Genomic DNA, 17,920 nt, shown 5'->3' on the forward strand with positions numbered 1-17,920 from the left:
CATTTACAATTCATTAAAATGTATATAACACACGCGCACGCGGCACACACACACACACACACACACACATATATATATATGAAGTTTTATGTATTTTCTGTCCGTATGTAATACGGGATCTAACCTAGTATTGTAGTATAAGAACCATGTATAACTGAATTGAATTGAACATTGGTTAGAGCATTTCTAGCCCACTTTTTTATCCATATTCATATAATTACACAAAAAATCATTATATTTTATCTCTTTTTTTAAATTAAATAATATTTTTTTTAATTTATCATTATCTTTATCTCTTATTCACTTACAACCAATTCAAACAATATTAAAAACTTATACATGTGAGCAATGTAAACCCAAATTTAACTCCATAGCATTCCTATTCATTCTCTATCCATATCCTTATAATTATAATAAAAATTACTACATTTTTATCTCATTTTCAATTAAATAATCATTTTTTATATTTTTATTATTATCTTTTCTCTCTCCTCTACTCACAACTACTTACCAAAAAATATTAAAAGATTATACATTATGAGCACTAGAAATCCAAATTTAACTTTCCTAAATAACATTTTCTTTCTATCTACTCACAAGCACTCATAATCATACCATATAATTTACAAAATTCACTCACATATTTATAGGGAACATGCTTAAAATGCTCTCGCATGACATTTTTCCTCTCTACTCACAATCACTAATAATCATACCATATGATTTACAAGACTCACCCACATATTTATTGGGAACGGGCTAAGAATGCTCTTATATGTATGATATTATTATACTATATCATATGATTACATCATATCATATAATATCACATCATATTATATCATAACGTATCGTATTACATCATTCGATATGGTCTTAAATAACATCATATCAAACCGTATCACATTATATTACAATATTGTAAAGCAACGAATTATACCATATAACATCATATGGTATGGTTTCAAATAACACCATATCATATCATATCATATCATATCTATCATAACTTATCATATCATATCATATGGCATCACAACATATATATCATATTATTTCATAATATCTTTACCTATATGTGTTGTACTACATTATAAAAAATTTAAAAGAATTAATATAAGTTAAATGATCATATCTTTATTTATAAAGTATGAAAATAAAATGTAAATATGTTAATATTTAATGAAAAAATAATTGTTAAATAATAGTCATCTAAAGATTATTTTAATTAGTAATAAAAAAATATACTTAAATACTGTTATAGTCCCTATGGTTTGGCCAAACTTATTCTTTCTATCCATCAGTTGCAATTTGGCTTTTATTTAGCATCTATGGTTTCAACTTCTTCTCAATTAAAGTTACGCCTCTAACATTATTAACGCTCTTTTGTTAAATGATACGAGAATTTATTTTTTAGCATGTAAACTAATTATGTAACTTATTAATTTAATATATGATTGACGAAATATTTGTGTAATTTACTCAAAATAACAAATAGGTGGCAAAGATATATGATTAGGTAATAAACATGTCTAATTTGAAATATATATTTGCCATATATACATAAGCATTTAAACAATCAAGAGAGTGGACCAGAATAAAAAAAATGCTAAATGAAAGGGATAATTAATAGATAGATATCATACTAGACAAAGTAAAATCAAGGGGTCAAAATGAAAAAATATAACATCAACGCTTTGTTATAAATAAACCCTGCTTCTTCGTTACCAAATGCGTCAAGGGCGGCGCATCCGCCACCATATAACCCTAATTCTCGTATTCATCAAGAGCGCCGCATCTGCCACCATAAAACCCTAATTCTCATTTAGTTCTTATCATATGCATCGCTTCGTTGTTACCGATGCTGAGCGTTGGGAATCAATTGTAAGTATTCTTAATCATGTTTTGTATCATCTATATTATTTTTAATTTATTGTTTTGATTACATGTTGATTGTTTATAGCGTTTGGTGTGTTCATGTTGTAGAACGGCCAAGATCTTACGTAGTTGTGTCGGATGTTGCTAACAGATGTGCTAGTCATCTTACTGTATGTATATAAACCTTGAACATCATTGTAAATATTTACCAATTTTATTAGATTTTATCTTAATTTCTCATACAAACTTCCGAATTCACACACTAATATCATCGGTACTCGTTGCCAATTTTTTTAAAGCCATCACTATTGGCATCGTCTCTTTATATATACAATGTACATGATCGTTATATTCTTTTCTTAACAGGTTTCTTAACAGCTAGACGATAATCAACCTCTTCTAGAAAAAAATGCAATAATAAACTAAGGCATTGAAGATATTGAATGATTGTTTCGAATCAAGTGTTGACGAGACAACTCAAACAAATATCATCAAGAATATTTTATATAGTAAATGGTAAGTTTTTTTTTATGACAACTATATTCTTTAATCAGTGTTATATTATAGGAGCATTTTCCATCAAGTAAGTAGATCTCTACGGCCCTTAAGTTGTGAGTTCAAGTTTGTTTAAAAGTAACAATTGATCATCACGGGCTTCTTTATATATTTGGTAGGTCAAAATTTATACGACTTGATTATTCAGGTTTATTTACCGCTATATTGGGAAAGGGTACAAAATTGATTTCCGTAGCAACCATAAGGTAACATTAATTAAGCTCATTCATGCACATCTATTAACACGGGTCGTTCGCTTGTATTATACCTTCACGCGCTCTATTTTTATGCATTGATCATGATAGGATTCGGGGGAAAAGTTGCAGAAATGCCATATATTGGCACCGCTACCAAGCATAGGTGTCAAGGGATGTGTCGTCGTCTTCTAGATTCAATCGAAACAGTATGTTCCCGTATATTTTAATTATTTTCACTTTATTACCGCAAAAATTGCTTTAGCATGTCCACAGTAAATAAAGAACTTACAATGCCTTATCGTGCATTTAATTATAGATTTTATGTGCTCTTGGTGTCTGGGACCTAGTCATTCCTGCCACATTTGATACTGTATCGATATGGAAGGACACTGACGGCTTCAAGCCGCTTGAAGAATCAACAAAGGCAAAAATAAAATCAGTGAGCATTGCAATCTTCCATGGCTCAAAAATGCTTCAGAAACATGTGAAAAACAAGAATAGCATTATTAGGCCTTATTTTGTATATTAAGTCTTTTGTATTGTTGTGTTTATTTACGTTTCTTTATAATCGTCTTTTGTGTTATTTGTATGTTTGGGCTTAAGGTCACTTGTAAACAAAACCCATTTGGGCCCAATGAAATAAACATGGTGCATGAGACTTAGCACTATAAATAGTGCAAGTATCTCATGCAACCAACAACCTTTTGCCATACTTAGCCTTATCTTATCTACCAACGCTCACACTTTCTCTCTAACCTTCCGTTCTCGGCAATAAACTAACACCAAACAGATCCGAAATCTTGGTTCCTCTACAGTGATTTCCGCTAGCTCTAGTGTGAGATTGATCAAAGAACATAGTTGTTTGATCCGTTCTAGGGACCTACAATTAGTATCAGAGCTCGGCTCTACTAGTTGAGGTTCTTGGGTCACAACCTTGGATTTTGGTCTTGTTTGTGTGTTTTTTTACCGCTATATTGGAAAAGGATGAAAAACTAATTACAGTAGCATCCATAAGGTAACTTTAATTAAGCTTATTCCTATACATCTATTAACATAGGTCGTTACTTTGTAGTATGCTCTCACACGTTATTTTTATGCATTAACCATGGCAGGATTCACGGAAAAAGGGTCGCAGAAATACCCTATATTGGCACCACTACTAAGCATAGGCGTCAAGGGATGTGTCGTCGTCTTCTAGATTCAATCGAAACAGTATGTTCAATCGATATTTTATTTATTATCGAAAAAACTACTTTTAACATGTGCACTAAAAATAAAGAATTTGCAATATTTTATCGTGTCTTTAAATTTTAGATTTTAGATTTTGTGTGCTCTTGGTGTCCTAGAACTAGGGTAGATCTAAATATGGTTTGATCTTTACTCCTTTGAAGCGGTTTTAGCGTCTAACTATTCTTAAATTCATGTTATATGCTTAGCAGTTGTGCTTAATTTCTCGTGAATTTCAAACCATTGGAGGTTTGGTATGTTCCTAGTTGAAAACTAAACGTCTATTTAGAGGTTGTTTAAAAAAGATCATTTTCATTTTTGTTAAGTATTTAATAATTATCTAATTGTTTTGGAGTGAAATTAATATACAATTTAATATAACTAATTAACAAGAACATGTACCACACTCACCAGCTACCATAGATCGATAATTTTATTCTTGTGCACTTTGATTGTTTGTTAGCAAAATCACTGATGGTATATGCCATGCATTTTTGTAGATTTTATCTCCATGAAATTGAGGAGTGCTATGTTGATATATTCGACAGATGCAAACCATGAAGTCATTATTCAAAGCCAGACGATTATTATTTCGAGCCACTTTTGAAAAATACACTCGTCTCCCAAATATAGAGAAACAAAATATAATCCCAGCAGGAGGGAATCCAGCAGAACAAAAATTTTAAGTTTTAAAGAATGAGTATGGCGTTGATAAATTCGAGGAAAGTAAACGATGAAGTCAATACATAACCGAAGCGTCGTTTAAGGCCTTCGAAGCTAGATGATTATCATTTGGAGCCAGTTGTAAAACACAAACGTCTTAAACAAAACAATGCACCACAGTTAATCCAAGAAGGGAGTTCAGTTATACAAAATCTTATAATGGCGTCAACCGGCCACCTACAACTTCAGCCGTGAACCACCAAATGTATCTCGTGTTTAACTTTGTTCGTATCTCTTGTTTAACTTTGTTTGTATGTCGTGTTAATATGTAAATATGTAGACCAATTTTAATGACAAATAAATCGTGAAGAGTTTTAGCATGTGAAAAAATTAACTGTCAAAGCCACTGTATAAAAGGATAAATGCAATTTACGGTCAATGTCATTCGAAACGAATTAATATGTGTTATTAATAGAATGAAATATCCAAGATAAATGATACAATGGTGAAAGAACGTTTTTAAGTATTGGAACATTATATCGTTAGAAGATGATTGTTACGGATAAAAGTATTGGTTAATCAGTTCGGTTCGGTATTTTTTGACTATTAAAAATGGTTAATCCAAACCGAACCGAAAAATTGGTTGTTCAAATAATCAAAAAATTAACCGTCGGTTAATGCTTCGGTTCGGTTTTTTCAGTTAATTCGATGTGGGTTCGGTTAATTCGGCTTTATGCTCACCCCTACCCCTGACCATTCCACGAGAAATCTTTCGTCCAAGCAGTGACGGACCTAGTAAATTTTCTTACATGGATCATAATTTTTTTTGTTCGACTGACTATTTGTATAAAAAAATTAGTCTAGTTCAACAACTCGGGTCGGGCAAATAGATATATAGTTTTTTTCATCTGATTCGGCTATCCCAGTAAAGTCAAATCGAGTCGGGTCATATGAAAAAATAATCAAACAAAAATACATTTAACAAAAAAATATACGTGAAACGTCATTAAAAATGCATACTTAAATATAATTTTTCGATGCCACGTGCTTTGTTTTAACAATTTAGGTTACACAATAACGAATGTCGACTACTTTTAACATTATTTTAATTAGTAATTAGAAAATTTGATAAATAATAAAGGTTGAGTTATTTTATAAAGGCCAACAAAAATGAGAAGTGTGAGAAGCCATAGTTGATTGACATGTGTCAAGTGGAGACCAAATGTAAAAGGGTATAAAAGTTTCATTACATATGTTCTCTCTCCACATGCAAGTCACATGTCAATTCCCCCATCATTTTAAAACGTCCATAACTTTTTCATATGATATTAGTTTTTAAAACAAAAATCACCATAATAACAATCGTTTTTTTATCTTTAATATGAGTATGACTTTGTTATATAAAAATTAAAAAAAAATTATGTCATTGTGTCTTTGTGTCTTTTCGTCATTGTGTCTTTATGTTTGTCATTGTGTCTTTCAAATCATCATTGTGTTTTTTTTAAATGCTAATAATACGATTGTGTAATAATAATACGTAAATATAATGATAAAATAACAACAAATTATCTAATACATAAAACACCATGATGAATACATATTACACAATTACATGAAACGTAAAATACAATGATGAATACATATAACACAATGACTTGAAACGTAAAACACAATGGTGAATACATATAACACAATGACTTGAAACGTAAAACACAATGATAAGTATAAAGACAAATGATGAGCACAAAGACACTATGACAAACAAAAAAACACAATGACATAATCTTTGTTGTAATTGTTATCTTTAATATGAGTATCAATTGATAACAAAATTACCAAAATCTATTACAAAATGCATAGAAAAACCCAATTAAAAATCATAATGAACAACCAATAACACAATATAAAAAACCCACTAATTTTTTATATGTATATAACAATATGATACTAATATTAAAGATAAAAAAACGCTTGTTATTATGGTGAAATTTTTTTTAAAAAATAATTCTGCATGAAAAGTTATGGATGTTTTAAAATGATGAGGTGATTGACATGTGCCTTGCATGTGGAAAAAGAAAGTCAACAAAAGTAGGTTATTACCTTTATGCCCTTCTCATCAATTTATTTTCTTAAATTAATCTCCACCATTCAAATCTAAGATTAATTGATTAAATTCTTTCTCACCCTTCTCATTTTATTGTCCTTTGTATTTTAACTTTACCCTTCATTATGAATCAAATAATCAATTAGTATTATAAGTAGTTAATGCAACGGAAAATTAAACTAAATAAGCAAGCTAGAATTTTATAAGAGGCAAAACATTTTATCCATCATAATTGAATGATTACAAATTAGAGGTGTTATTCATATACAACACTATACTTAGAGGTGTGTATGAAGTGTTAAATGAAGTAGATGTTATCATCTTCATTTTATGTAAGTGCTGATGAGTCTAAGGTTGAAAGTGAAAGCTAATAGAATCATTACAAACAACTGATAAAGCAGAAAGGTAGTATAATTATAAAATTAAACTACTGATATATGTAACAACTGATGCTGACCATTAGTTGTTTAAGTCTTTTACTATTTAGTAGTTTTGTATATGTTGTTTCTCTTAAGTTGCTTTTATCAGTTGTTTGTTGTTAGTAGTTTGAGAGCAATACTTTTATCCATTGTTTATCATCTATACCGAGACAATGGTAATTAAGACACTTGATTTTAAGAGTTTTATAAATGCTAATACATAAAGTATAAAAAGGAATAAACTTGTTTTTTAAACACAATTCACCTAACTTACAAGTTTGCCCCCTCATCTTTAACCATATTACGTTTTCAATTTTAATCTTAAACTAACTTCCCACCACGATTTTTAAACGACCATAATTTTTTCGTACTATAATATTTTTGTAAAAAAAATGCACCATAAAATCGAGCATTTTGTTCTCTTTAATTTAAGTATGATATTGTTATAATTTTTTTCAATTTTTAAAAAATTAATAAGTTACGTAGGGGTGCTCGATGCTGATTTTTGATGGTTTGTAAGTTAAACTTGTGAGCCCAACCATTAGTATCGATTTTTCGTCATCCAAACCAAAATTGAATCATAGAAAATTGAAACCGAATCATTACCAACTCTCTTATATATAACAAAATAGGAAAAATGATAATTTTAGCAGCATAAATGGTAGAGATTAATGGAACACCTAGAATGCGAAATTATAACAAGAACGAAGATTATAAAAAATCATACTGAATTAGGTTAATTTAAAGTTGTAATAGTTATGTTTACTTATATTAAAAAAGACCTTGTTCAATTATATCCTTAACTATCTATATCTATACTATATATAATACATGAGAAAGGGTAAATTAAGACACTTGATTTTAAGAGCTTTACAAATGCTAATTCATAAAGTACATGTGTAAAAATTGGTAAACTTGTCTTTTAAACACAATTCACCTAACTTACAAGTTTGCCCCCTCATCTTTAACCATATTACGTTTTCAATTTTAATCTTAAACTAACTTCCCACCATGATTTTTAAACGACCATAATTTTTTTGTACGCTAATATTTAAAAAAAAAGAGTGCACCATAAAATCGAACATTTTATTCTCTTTAATTTAAGTATGATATTGTTATAATTTTTTCAATTTTTAAAAAATTAATAAGTTACGTAGGAGTGCTCGATGCCGGTTTTTGATGGTTTGTAAGTTAAACTTGTGAGCCCAACCATTAGTATCGATTTTTCGTCGTCCAAACCAAAATTGAATCATAGAAAAATGAAACCGAATCGTTACAAACTCTCTTATATATAACAAAATAGGAAAAATGATAATTTTAGCAGCATAAATTGTAGAGATTAATGGAACACCTAGGATGCGAAATTATAACAAGAACGAAGATTATAAAAAATCAAACTGGAATTAGGTTAATTTAAAGTTGTAATAGTCATGTTTACTTGTATTAAAAAAGACTTTGTTCAATTATATCTAACTATCTATATCTATACTATATATAATACATGAGACAAGGGTAAATTAGGACACTTGATTTTAAGAGTTTTACAAATGCTAATGCATAAAGTACATGTGCAAAAAGGGGTAAACTTGTCTTTTAAACACAATTCACCTAACTTACAAGTTTGCCCCGTCATCTTTAACCATATTATGTTTTCAATTTTAATCTTAAACTAACTTATCACCACGATTTTTAAACAACCATAATTTTTTCGTACGCTAATATTTTTGTAAAAAAAAAAGTGCACCATAAAATCAAGCATTTTATTCTCTTTAATTTGAGTATGTTATTGTTATATTTTTTTCAATTTTAAATAATTAATAAGTTATGTAGGGGTGCTCGATGCCGGTTTTTGATGGTTTGTAAGTTAAACTTGTGAGCCCAACCATTAGTATCAATTTTTCGTCGTCCAAACCAAAATTGAATCATTGAAAATTGAAACTGAATCGTTACAAAATCTCTTATATATAACAAAATAGGAAAAATGATAATTTTAGCAACATAAATGGTAAAGATTAATGGAACACCTAGGATACAAAATTATAACAATAACGAAGATTATAAAAAATAATACTGAAATTAGGTTAATTTAAAGTTGTAATAGTCATGTTTACTTGTATTAAAAAATACTTTGTTCATTTATATCTTAATTATATCTAATATATATAACAAAACTTGTCAATTACTAAATAATAAAAGAGATTAAAATGTATACAACATTTAAGTTTGGTCTGATTTCATATAGCCGGTTTTCAGCATAATCCGCGAGCCAAACCTTTAGCTACGGTTTGAAAATTTGAAACCAACCAATCGAGCGAAAAAAAAAAGAAAAAGAAAAAACCGACCATGAAACCAAACTGATGACCGGTTAAAAAGGTTTAAAGGCTTTAAACCGAACCATGAGCACTCTTAATTGCTATGTGATTCGCAGGGTTTGTCTTCGGACACCCGCCGCATCGCGCGGCACCCGCCTAGTAGTGGAGACTGGAGAACAACTTATATTTATCAACTAAGATATAGCCCGTGTGATACATGGGTGTTTAAAAAGTAAACAAAAAAGTTAAATTTAATAATATACATAATAACATACCTTATGGATTTATAAGATATAAATATTTTTTTTCTAAAATACATAGATTAGTAAGAATATTTTGTATTTGTATTTGAAAAGAAATCAAAATGAAAAGCTGTGAATCTATAACAATAAAGAAAAAGAGAATGTTAACATCAATTCATCCTAGTTGAGTTGGTAAGCCAAAAATATTTTAAAATTAAGGTAGTGTGTTCAGTTCTCTAGTTGAATGACATGTGAAAAGAATGTGTTGTTTTAATAATATTGGTAGATTGTTTGATTTCTAGCAATCAGTCATTTCCAGGTTCAACAACCTTGGAGTAAAACATTAAATACTATGTTAGAAACCCTACACGGGTTTAGAGGTGCACAAAATGCCCGGTTGCTGACCCGACCCGAAACCAGTTCCTACCCGTACCCGACTCGCGAGTAGGATCGGGTATAGGATTTATCCTCGGAGCCATATCCGGAAATAGGAAATGCCCGGTCAAAACCCGACCCTACCCTACCCGAAACTCGAAAAAAACCCGGTGGAACCGGTCAAAACCCGGTCAAATACCCGACTATATCCAGAACCGGTTCCTCCCCGGACCCGGTTTTGACTTTTTGTTGGCCATGCTCGGAACCGGTTCCTACCCAGTTCCGGTTCCTGAAAATACCCGGTTTTTGCACCTCTACATAGGTTGAGCAATTGATTGCAAGTATCAAAGCTATGGACTATGGTTAACAACACTTGCAAATCTTACATCTAGCTTAAATAATTGTCATGTAGGTAATTTGCTATTAAGCTATGGCTGTCGTTCGGCTCGTTACAAAACATGCCTCGAAGTTAAGTAAGAACACTAGTATTTGTTAGATATTAGACTTATGTGACATAATGTTTGAACTTAAACTATCAAGTTTTATGATATGTTGAACTGTATTTAACTAGTCTACTTGCATTGTGTAGAACTTGCCTTTAGAGCAATGCCACTGCGTAACGTTACTGTTTGTGCAAATTCTGCGGCACCTTTCAAAAAAAATAACCTTACCTCCATAATTAAAATCAAATATTCATACACCTACATTCATCTCAATTCCAACAAAATACAAGTTTCAAAAATGCTAAAAACCGACTCCAAAAAACCACAACAAAATCCCTTAAAAACTCTCACTTCTTCTTGGCAGCATCCCCAGCCTTTGTCTGCACAACCAAATCAAATGATTTACCAAAATCATCCAAACGTGCATACATAATTAAACTAAAACAATCAACATAAATAATAATGTCAGACACTTACCTTTTTCACACCTCGGATCTTCTTTGCTCTGTTCTTCCTTTCCTTCAGTTGCTTTCTTGATTTCTCAACCTTAGTATCCAAACCGTTCTACAAAACCGCCAAAAAACAAACCCAAAACATAAACCGACTGTATACAAATATCCTACATGATTAATAGCATATGTAACAAAATTAAGACGAATATTTACCCTGATAAGTCTGTATTTGGGCTCGTATTTCTTCGCGTTCTCAATAGAATCATATATCAATCCAAAACCAGTTGATTTACCACCACCAAAATGAGTTCTGAACTTGAATACAAAGATGGAACTTTGATCTTTGACTTCATACATCCTTGCCAACTTTTCTTTCAATTCAGCCTTTATCAAAATAACAAGCAAAACCGAGAAACGGCACACTTAGTTATTTAATCAAACACAACATGTAAAATAAAACACAGAAATTACATCTAAACAAGTCAGTGTTGTAAAAACCACAATTAAGTGCAGATTAATCAGTGAATAGTCAAAAATCTGAAAGCTACCAACTCAATTTTGCCTAATCGAACGTCACATTCGATCTATATTGGTTAAACTTCATCAAAATCGGTCAAAAATCTTGAAAGAACTTTAAAAAACTTTACTTATCTTAAAAATTTATATATAAAATTCCAATATAATTAATCCAAATTAATCACTAGTCACACCCCACCGCCCAACTAGCGCCTAGCGAGTTTCAGTTAATCAGCCCTTATATCGGTACCAGTCACATTCATTCAATATTGGTCAAATTTCAGTAAAAAATCGGTCAAATATCTTGAAAGAATTTTAAAAAACTTTACTTCTAAAATTACATATAAAATGTCCATCCATTTAATCCCCCAATTTTATCACTAGTCACACCACACCGCCCAACTAGCGTCTTGCAACTTCTGATAAAATTCGGTCAAAAACCTTGGAAGAATTTTAAAAAAACCTTACTAATCTTGAAAAATTACATATATAAATTCCAACCCGATTAATCCCAAGTTATCACCCCACCGCTCGACTAATCCCAATTCCAATCGACTAACGTCTAACGAGTTCTACAACACTGAAACAGTAGTGTCAAACCTTAGACACATTTGGCCTGCCAGGATGAAGAACATCAATTACCTACAACAATAAACAATGCATGTACGTTTAAAAAAAGTAACTTCAAACATACAAAACATTTTTTATATAAACAAATCAAATATTATGAAAAAAAAACTCACAAATTGCTTCCTGGAAAGAAGCCTATTTGTCATGAACTTCCTTGTGCGGATAGTAACTGCCTTAGTGTCAGCCATTTTCACTGCAAAACACAAAATGTACATCATTGATAATAAACTCATATATCATAAATTAAATAATTTTAACCTAAAATTAGAATCTAGAGATAACACCTTCTTATATTCTAAATTCACTCAAATATTATACAAATAAATCAATCCGAACGGTGAATCTTATAGAAATAGAAGAAAAAAGTGAGATTTCACAATGAAATGAAGCAAAATAATACAAGAATTTAACCTAATCATTTAATAAGCGTTGTATGAGTGAGGATTTGTACCTGGTACTGTCAACTCCGGCAGCTGCTGTGGCTGTGGCTGCGGCGGTGTGGATCTTTCTTTCTTTCTAAACGCTACCAACGGTTTATAAACCTAGACTTCTAGTAACCCTTTTATGTGGGCTTGGGTTAATATATTTCGATGGGCTAGGCTTTCTTGCTTGTTTTAAAAAGTTATTTATGTAATAGTTGTCATTGCCGTTCAATTCGGGTATAAGACGTGTGTATTTTGTTATGGTAAATTTAGTCGGTAGTTTATTTGAAGGATTCGTTGACCGTTCAAAACAAAATACGTTTAACAGTAGCCATAACTGCTAGCTTTAGTTGTGGGATTTTGATGATTATTAACTGAACTTCGGTTTTGGTTAACCGGTTATGAAGCTCAGTTATGGTTTGAATTCAATTAATATTAGTTAGTTAACCAAGTCAAATTTGAACTAAAACTTAAACTAAATGAAATTAACCAGGTTTCATTGTTTCAAATGGTTTTGCCAACTCAATTCTTAATTAATTATTGATGAGTATTATATAATGTTCACCCATACATTTGATAGGCGGTGCCCGCGGTGATGGCGGTGGTTGTCATATGGTGGTGATGATGGTAAGGTGGTGGTTGCCTATGGTTGTGTCGAGAGATTATGGTAAAAGAGGAATGTAATAGAAAAATAAAGGGCAGGAAAGAATAGTTTTGATGAAATGAGATTTCTTGTGTAGTTGTTGATTCCATTCGATAACCAACCACACACCCTTTTTTTCCATTTCATCACAATCATTTCATTCCTAGTGTCAATTCTATGTGCTAAACGCTACCTAAAACTTAGAAGATGCACTTCACCAGCTCAAGCGTACTATTATAATATTCATTAAAGCATTATTGCATATAAGCCATAGTTATCAAATGCGATAAGCACTCGAAAGCGTTAATGTTACACCTAGCACCCTGGCTAGAAGCAGGAAAAAAAAGCGCCCGCTTTAAAAAACGCAGTTAAATAAAAAAATTAAAACTATGTTGTGTATTAAAAAATTATTTTATTCAAATATGGCAAATTAGAAATAAATAATCCCACATTTTGTTTGCCCGATAATAATCCCACCTTTAAAAATCACTACCAACGTGCCAACATTTCAACTATTTTTGTCTCAATGGTTTTCTGTGAAAAAACATTTAGCGTCGTTACATTTTTTTCCCCGGGTTTCAAACCGACAATTTAGGGCTTTTGATTGGAATAAAGATACGAGTCGACTGATGTAAAACTTATCTCGAACGATGATTCAAATGGCTTGATTTTCATTAATTAGAAATTCAAACACTGGAATTGAAACATTGTTTCATCGTTTGGGTCACCGTTTCGAGATAAGTTTTGCATCAGTCGACTCCTATTCTTCTTCCTATCAAAAGCCCTAATACATTGACGTTAAGTGTTTTTTAACGGATGACCATTGAGACAAAAATAGTTGAAAGGTTAGACCGTTTGTAGTGATTTTTAAATATGGAATTATATCGGCCAATACACAAAAGGTGAAATTATTTATTTTCAATTTTCCTTCAAATATAAAAAGCAAAAGCTATTATCTAATAAGTATAAAAAATAAAAATTAAACAATAAGTTTAAAATTTTAAAATATAAAGATTAGATAGCTAAAAAATTCATAAAAACTTCACATATTATTTTGATAGTCCAATAACAAATTGTTTTAACACTAACAACTAATTTGAATTAACCTAACAATTATAATAAAGAAATCTTTCAAACCTGTCATTACTGTAGCAACATAAGGTCAGGGCTACACAGTGCACAACTAAAATAATGTTGTACTATGAAATATAAAAAAAATGTTGCAGTTTTTGTGTGCTTTAAAGTTTAAACCACCCGCATAGGCCCATACAAAAAACGAGAACACAAAAAAGGGCACTCGTCCTCTTCCCTTCAGGTAACTATCCTCAATTTCAGGCCGAAATTTCAAGGTCTTAGCCGGAATTTTCAAATTTAGCTGGAATCTTGTTGGAAGCACGCCTCAACCGCCACCATGCGTTTTACTTGCGTTACGCCTTGAATTAGCGCCTAGGCACGCGCCTAGTGTTCTTTTAATAACTATGATATAAGCAGTGATCACTGTTAAACCTAGTGATCAATGAAAGGTGATCATTATCGAGATTATTAAGATGTTAGGAGGTTATTACAATCTTAACTAGAAAAATAATTGTTGGTGATATTTTTCAACATGTGATCACCACCACCTTAGAAGAGAGAAAGTTGGGTGAAGTGTACCGCGTTAGGAAAAAGTTATCATTATTACTACCAACTTAGTGAGACGTTGAAGTGGTGACCACCATCTTTAACGGTACATCACAAGAGTGATCTTTGCCAAATTTTAAAGAGAATGTGATGGAGAAACCCCTGGTAAGAACTAAGGATCGAATATGGATTTGTTAACATTTACCCAGACCATTATAAATCATTATGCTAACTATGGTAATATATAAACTATCATAAGAAATATTATTTAACAAAGGTTTTTTAAAACTGGTCAAGAAATCAAAATAACCTTATCACCCTCTAGGTTGTTACATGATTTACATGGACATTGGTGTAAAATATTGATGGTGTCATGGAATTGAGGGGGGAGAGCCACTTAATGATGATTTAAGGGTGGCAGCCGATTCTTCATGTTCACTTGAAGAACCAGCCTATTTTACTTAATTCATGTTGAGACAAGGAGTCTCACGTCATTGACGTTTAAAGTTGATGTGAGTTAATTGCCCCGTCTTCTTGGGTATCATTGTATATATGGCCGTTCAGAAAGATCATGACTGTGGGCTTACTTAAAAAAGGCTTGCTTGAATTGATCAGTTTTAAAACCAATCCGAGATTAGTTGGCTCAATTTGTAGTCGAGCCAAGGGTATGTAACTCACTCGTTAGGTCAGCTTGTCTTAGCTCGAATTATTTTACTTTTGTCAAGAATTGCTCGCTGTTAGCCCGGCTTGTTTGAACTTGATTGGGACTTGTTAGGTTTTATATTTAGCTTATTTCACATAGTTTTGAAAACTACTAAATAATAACTTAAACTGCTAAACTTGTAAAGTGCTAATAAAATTTCATTTATAAAATCGAGCCGTCTAAAAATTAAGCCGGGCTTGAACTCAAATAAAATAAAACTGTTAACATAAAGTCAGAGCGGGTTGCTCTATTTTCTTTTCATCCACTCAATGGGATACCCTGCTTCTCCCGAACGACGTCGTCGCAACCGTAATCAAAACCCTAATTACTCGCCGGAACATGACGCTCCGGCCGACCGGAGGAACCACAGTTCTCGCCGGAGTCCTCAATATTCAAGGTACGATAACGATAATCAAAATAGGTATCGCCGTTCACCTGATTATTCTAGATTAAATCATCAAAACCGTAGCGTTAGCCGTAGCCGTAGCCGTAGTCCTGATTATAGCCGGTACGATAATCAGATTAGTTACCGCCGTGATCGTCGGTCACCTGATTATTCTGGATCTAGAAGAAGCCCTAGCCCTAGGGTTGAAAAGATAAATCAGAATAGGAAACCGAATTATGGAGGTAGGAATAAGCAGTATTTAGATCGCGGTAATGGTTACGGTAACGGTAATGGACAGGAGTCTGAGTCTGATGAGGAGTTGAGAGGATTGAGTTATGAAGAGTATAGGAGGTTGAAAAGGCAGAAGGTGAGGAAGATGTTGAAGAATTGCATATGGAATGTGACGCCAAGTCCGCCGAGAGGCGATGATGATTATGATGAGGTTGAGCTGGAGGAGAATGAAGAGAAGGATGTTGTTGAGGAGAAGTCGGATTCAGAGAAGGCGAGGGCCGCTTCGTCAGATTCGGAATCTGAGTCGGATTCGGATGATTCTAGATCGAGGAGGAGGAAGAAGAAGAGTAAGAGTTCAAGGTCGAGGGAATCTGAGTCGGAGTCGGATGAGTCGGAGTCGGATGATTCTAGATCGAGGAGGAAGAAGAAGAGTAAGAGTTCTAGGTCTAGGGTTAGAAGAAAGAGATCTGTATCAGCTAGTGAGAGTGAGAGTGAATCAGATTATTCCAGTGATGATTCTGAAGAAGAATATAGGAGGAGGAAGAAGAAGAAGAAGTTGAAGAGATCAACCAAACGAAAGAGTAGCAGAAGTAGTAAAAGAAAGAGAAGAAGTTCAAGAAGAAGAACAAGCAAGGATAGTGATTCTGAAGAAAGCAGTGAGAGTGATGGAGGCAAAGAATCCTTGAAATCTAAAAGAAGTCACAGATCTTCTTCAAAATCATCGGATGAGAATTCGGATTCTGAAAAAGATATAAAAACCAAACCGAAGGCGGAAGATTTGGAGAAACCAGAAACAGATAACGAGTTGCTAATGTTCAAAGAAATGATTGACTCAAGAAAGAAGCTTGCTTTAGATGAGGAACCCGAGGTGGGACCCATGCCTTTACCACGAGCTGAAGGGCATATAAGCTATGGTGGCGCGTTGAGGCCCGGTGAAGGTGATGCAATTGCGCAATATGTGCAGCAAGGGAAACGTATCCCACGAAGAGGAGAAGTTGGTCTATCGGCTGATGAGATTAGCAAGTTTGAAGATCTTGGTTATGTTATGAGTGGTAGTAGGCATCAAAGGATGAATGCTATTCGTATCAGGAAAGAAAATCAAGTTTATAGTGCTGAGGATAAACGGGCTTTAGCTATGTTTAACTATGAAGAAAAAGCGAAGCGGGAACAGAAAGTTATGGCTGATTTGCAACGGTTGGTGCAACGCCACATTGGAGAAGATTCGGGGCCTTCTCATGATCCTTTTGGTGGGAAAGCAACTGAGGACCCTGATGCTTGATTGCAAGGTATGCTATCATCTTTTCGCTTACCGGTTCTGTTTTGTTTTATGTCATCTTCTTGTAGAATTTGAACATTAGAATGTGTCAAGAGGGTATATGACTTGTTGCTTAAATTAAATTTTGGATTGTGGGACATGTTTTTTTGTTGTATTTCATCATTATAGGTCTATGCGACTATGCCAATCATTTAACATGGAAACTGCAACAGCAGATCTTAGGACTTTCCTGATGTTCAATTTTGGGTGGGCATGAGGTGTAAACATAAATAATAACTAGCTGTATAGACTAAAAACAGGGACTCAATAGCGAAGTATTATGCATTTTTGCCTGTATGTGTAAAAGTACATGGATTGTAAAAGGACCGGACGAACATGTTGTACGTGCTCGTTTGTTTAAGCTTAACTGGACAGCAAACGAGTGCAAACGCTTATACGAACAGATTCCTTTGCACGCGCTCATTAATTAAGAAGATATGTTTATTCGTGTTTGTTCATAAACGAACTAACATATATCAAAAAATATAAAATATTTTTAAAAAATAACTTATAAAATCATTAAAGTTAGAATACACGCAATATTCATATTCTTATACTTTTGTTCATGTTTAAGTATGATATATTTAT

At 32.5% G+C, this 17,920-nt stretch overlaps 2 protein-coding genes across 2 annotated transcripts; one reads left to right on the forward strand and one right to left on the reverse strand.

The window, feature by feature from the left end:
• Window positions 1-10,523: 10,523 nt before the first annotated feature.
• LOC143611004 (small ribosomal subunit protein eS24z-like) lies at window positions 10,524-12,229 on the reverse strand. The gene is made up of 5 exons (XM_077085334.1): window positions 12,127-12,229; window positions 11,984-12,025; window positions 11,081-11,251; window positions 10,893-10,979; window positions 10,524-10,795 (listed from the first exon to the last, which is right to left on the reverse strand). The coding sequence occupies exons 1-5, from the start codon at window positions 12,226-12,228 to the stop codon at window positions 10,763-10,765; spliced, it is 435 nt and encodes a 144-aa protein (XP_076941449.1). The 5' UTR covers window position 12,229; the 3' UTR covers window positions 10,524-10,762.
• A 3,432-nt stretch (window positions 12,230-15,661) lies between these two features.
• Window positions 15,662-17,425, forward strand: LOC143611000 (uncharacterized). The gene has a single exon (XM_077085331.1). It carries the CDS (start codon window positions 15,671-15,673, stop codon window positions 17,294-17,296), a length of 1,626 nt encoding a protein of 541 aa, XP_076941446.1. The 5' UTR covers window positions 15,662-15,670; the 3' UTR covers window positions 17,297-17,425.
• Window positions 17,426-17,920: the final 495 nt, after the last annotated feature.

The sequence above is a fragment of the Bidens hawaiensis genome, unplaced genomic scaffold (assembly GCF_021521415.1).
Source record: "Bidens hawaiensis isolate Kalapana, Puna unplaced genomic scaffold, B.hawaiensis_p1.1 tig00029000_1, whole genome shotgun sequence".
Lineage (NCBI taxonomy): Eukaryota > Viridiplantae > Streptophyta > Magnoliopsida > Asterales > Asteraceae > Bidens > Bidens hawaiensis.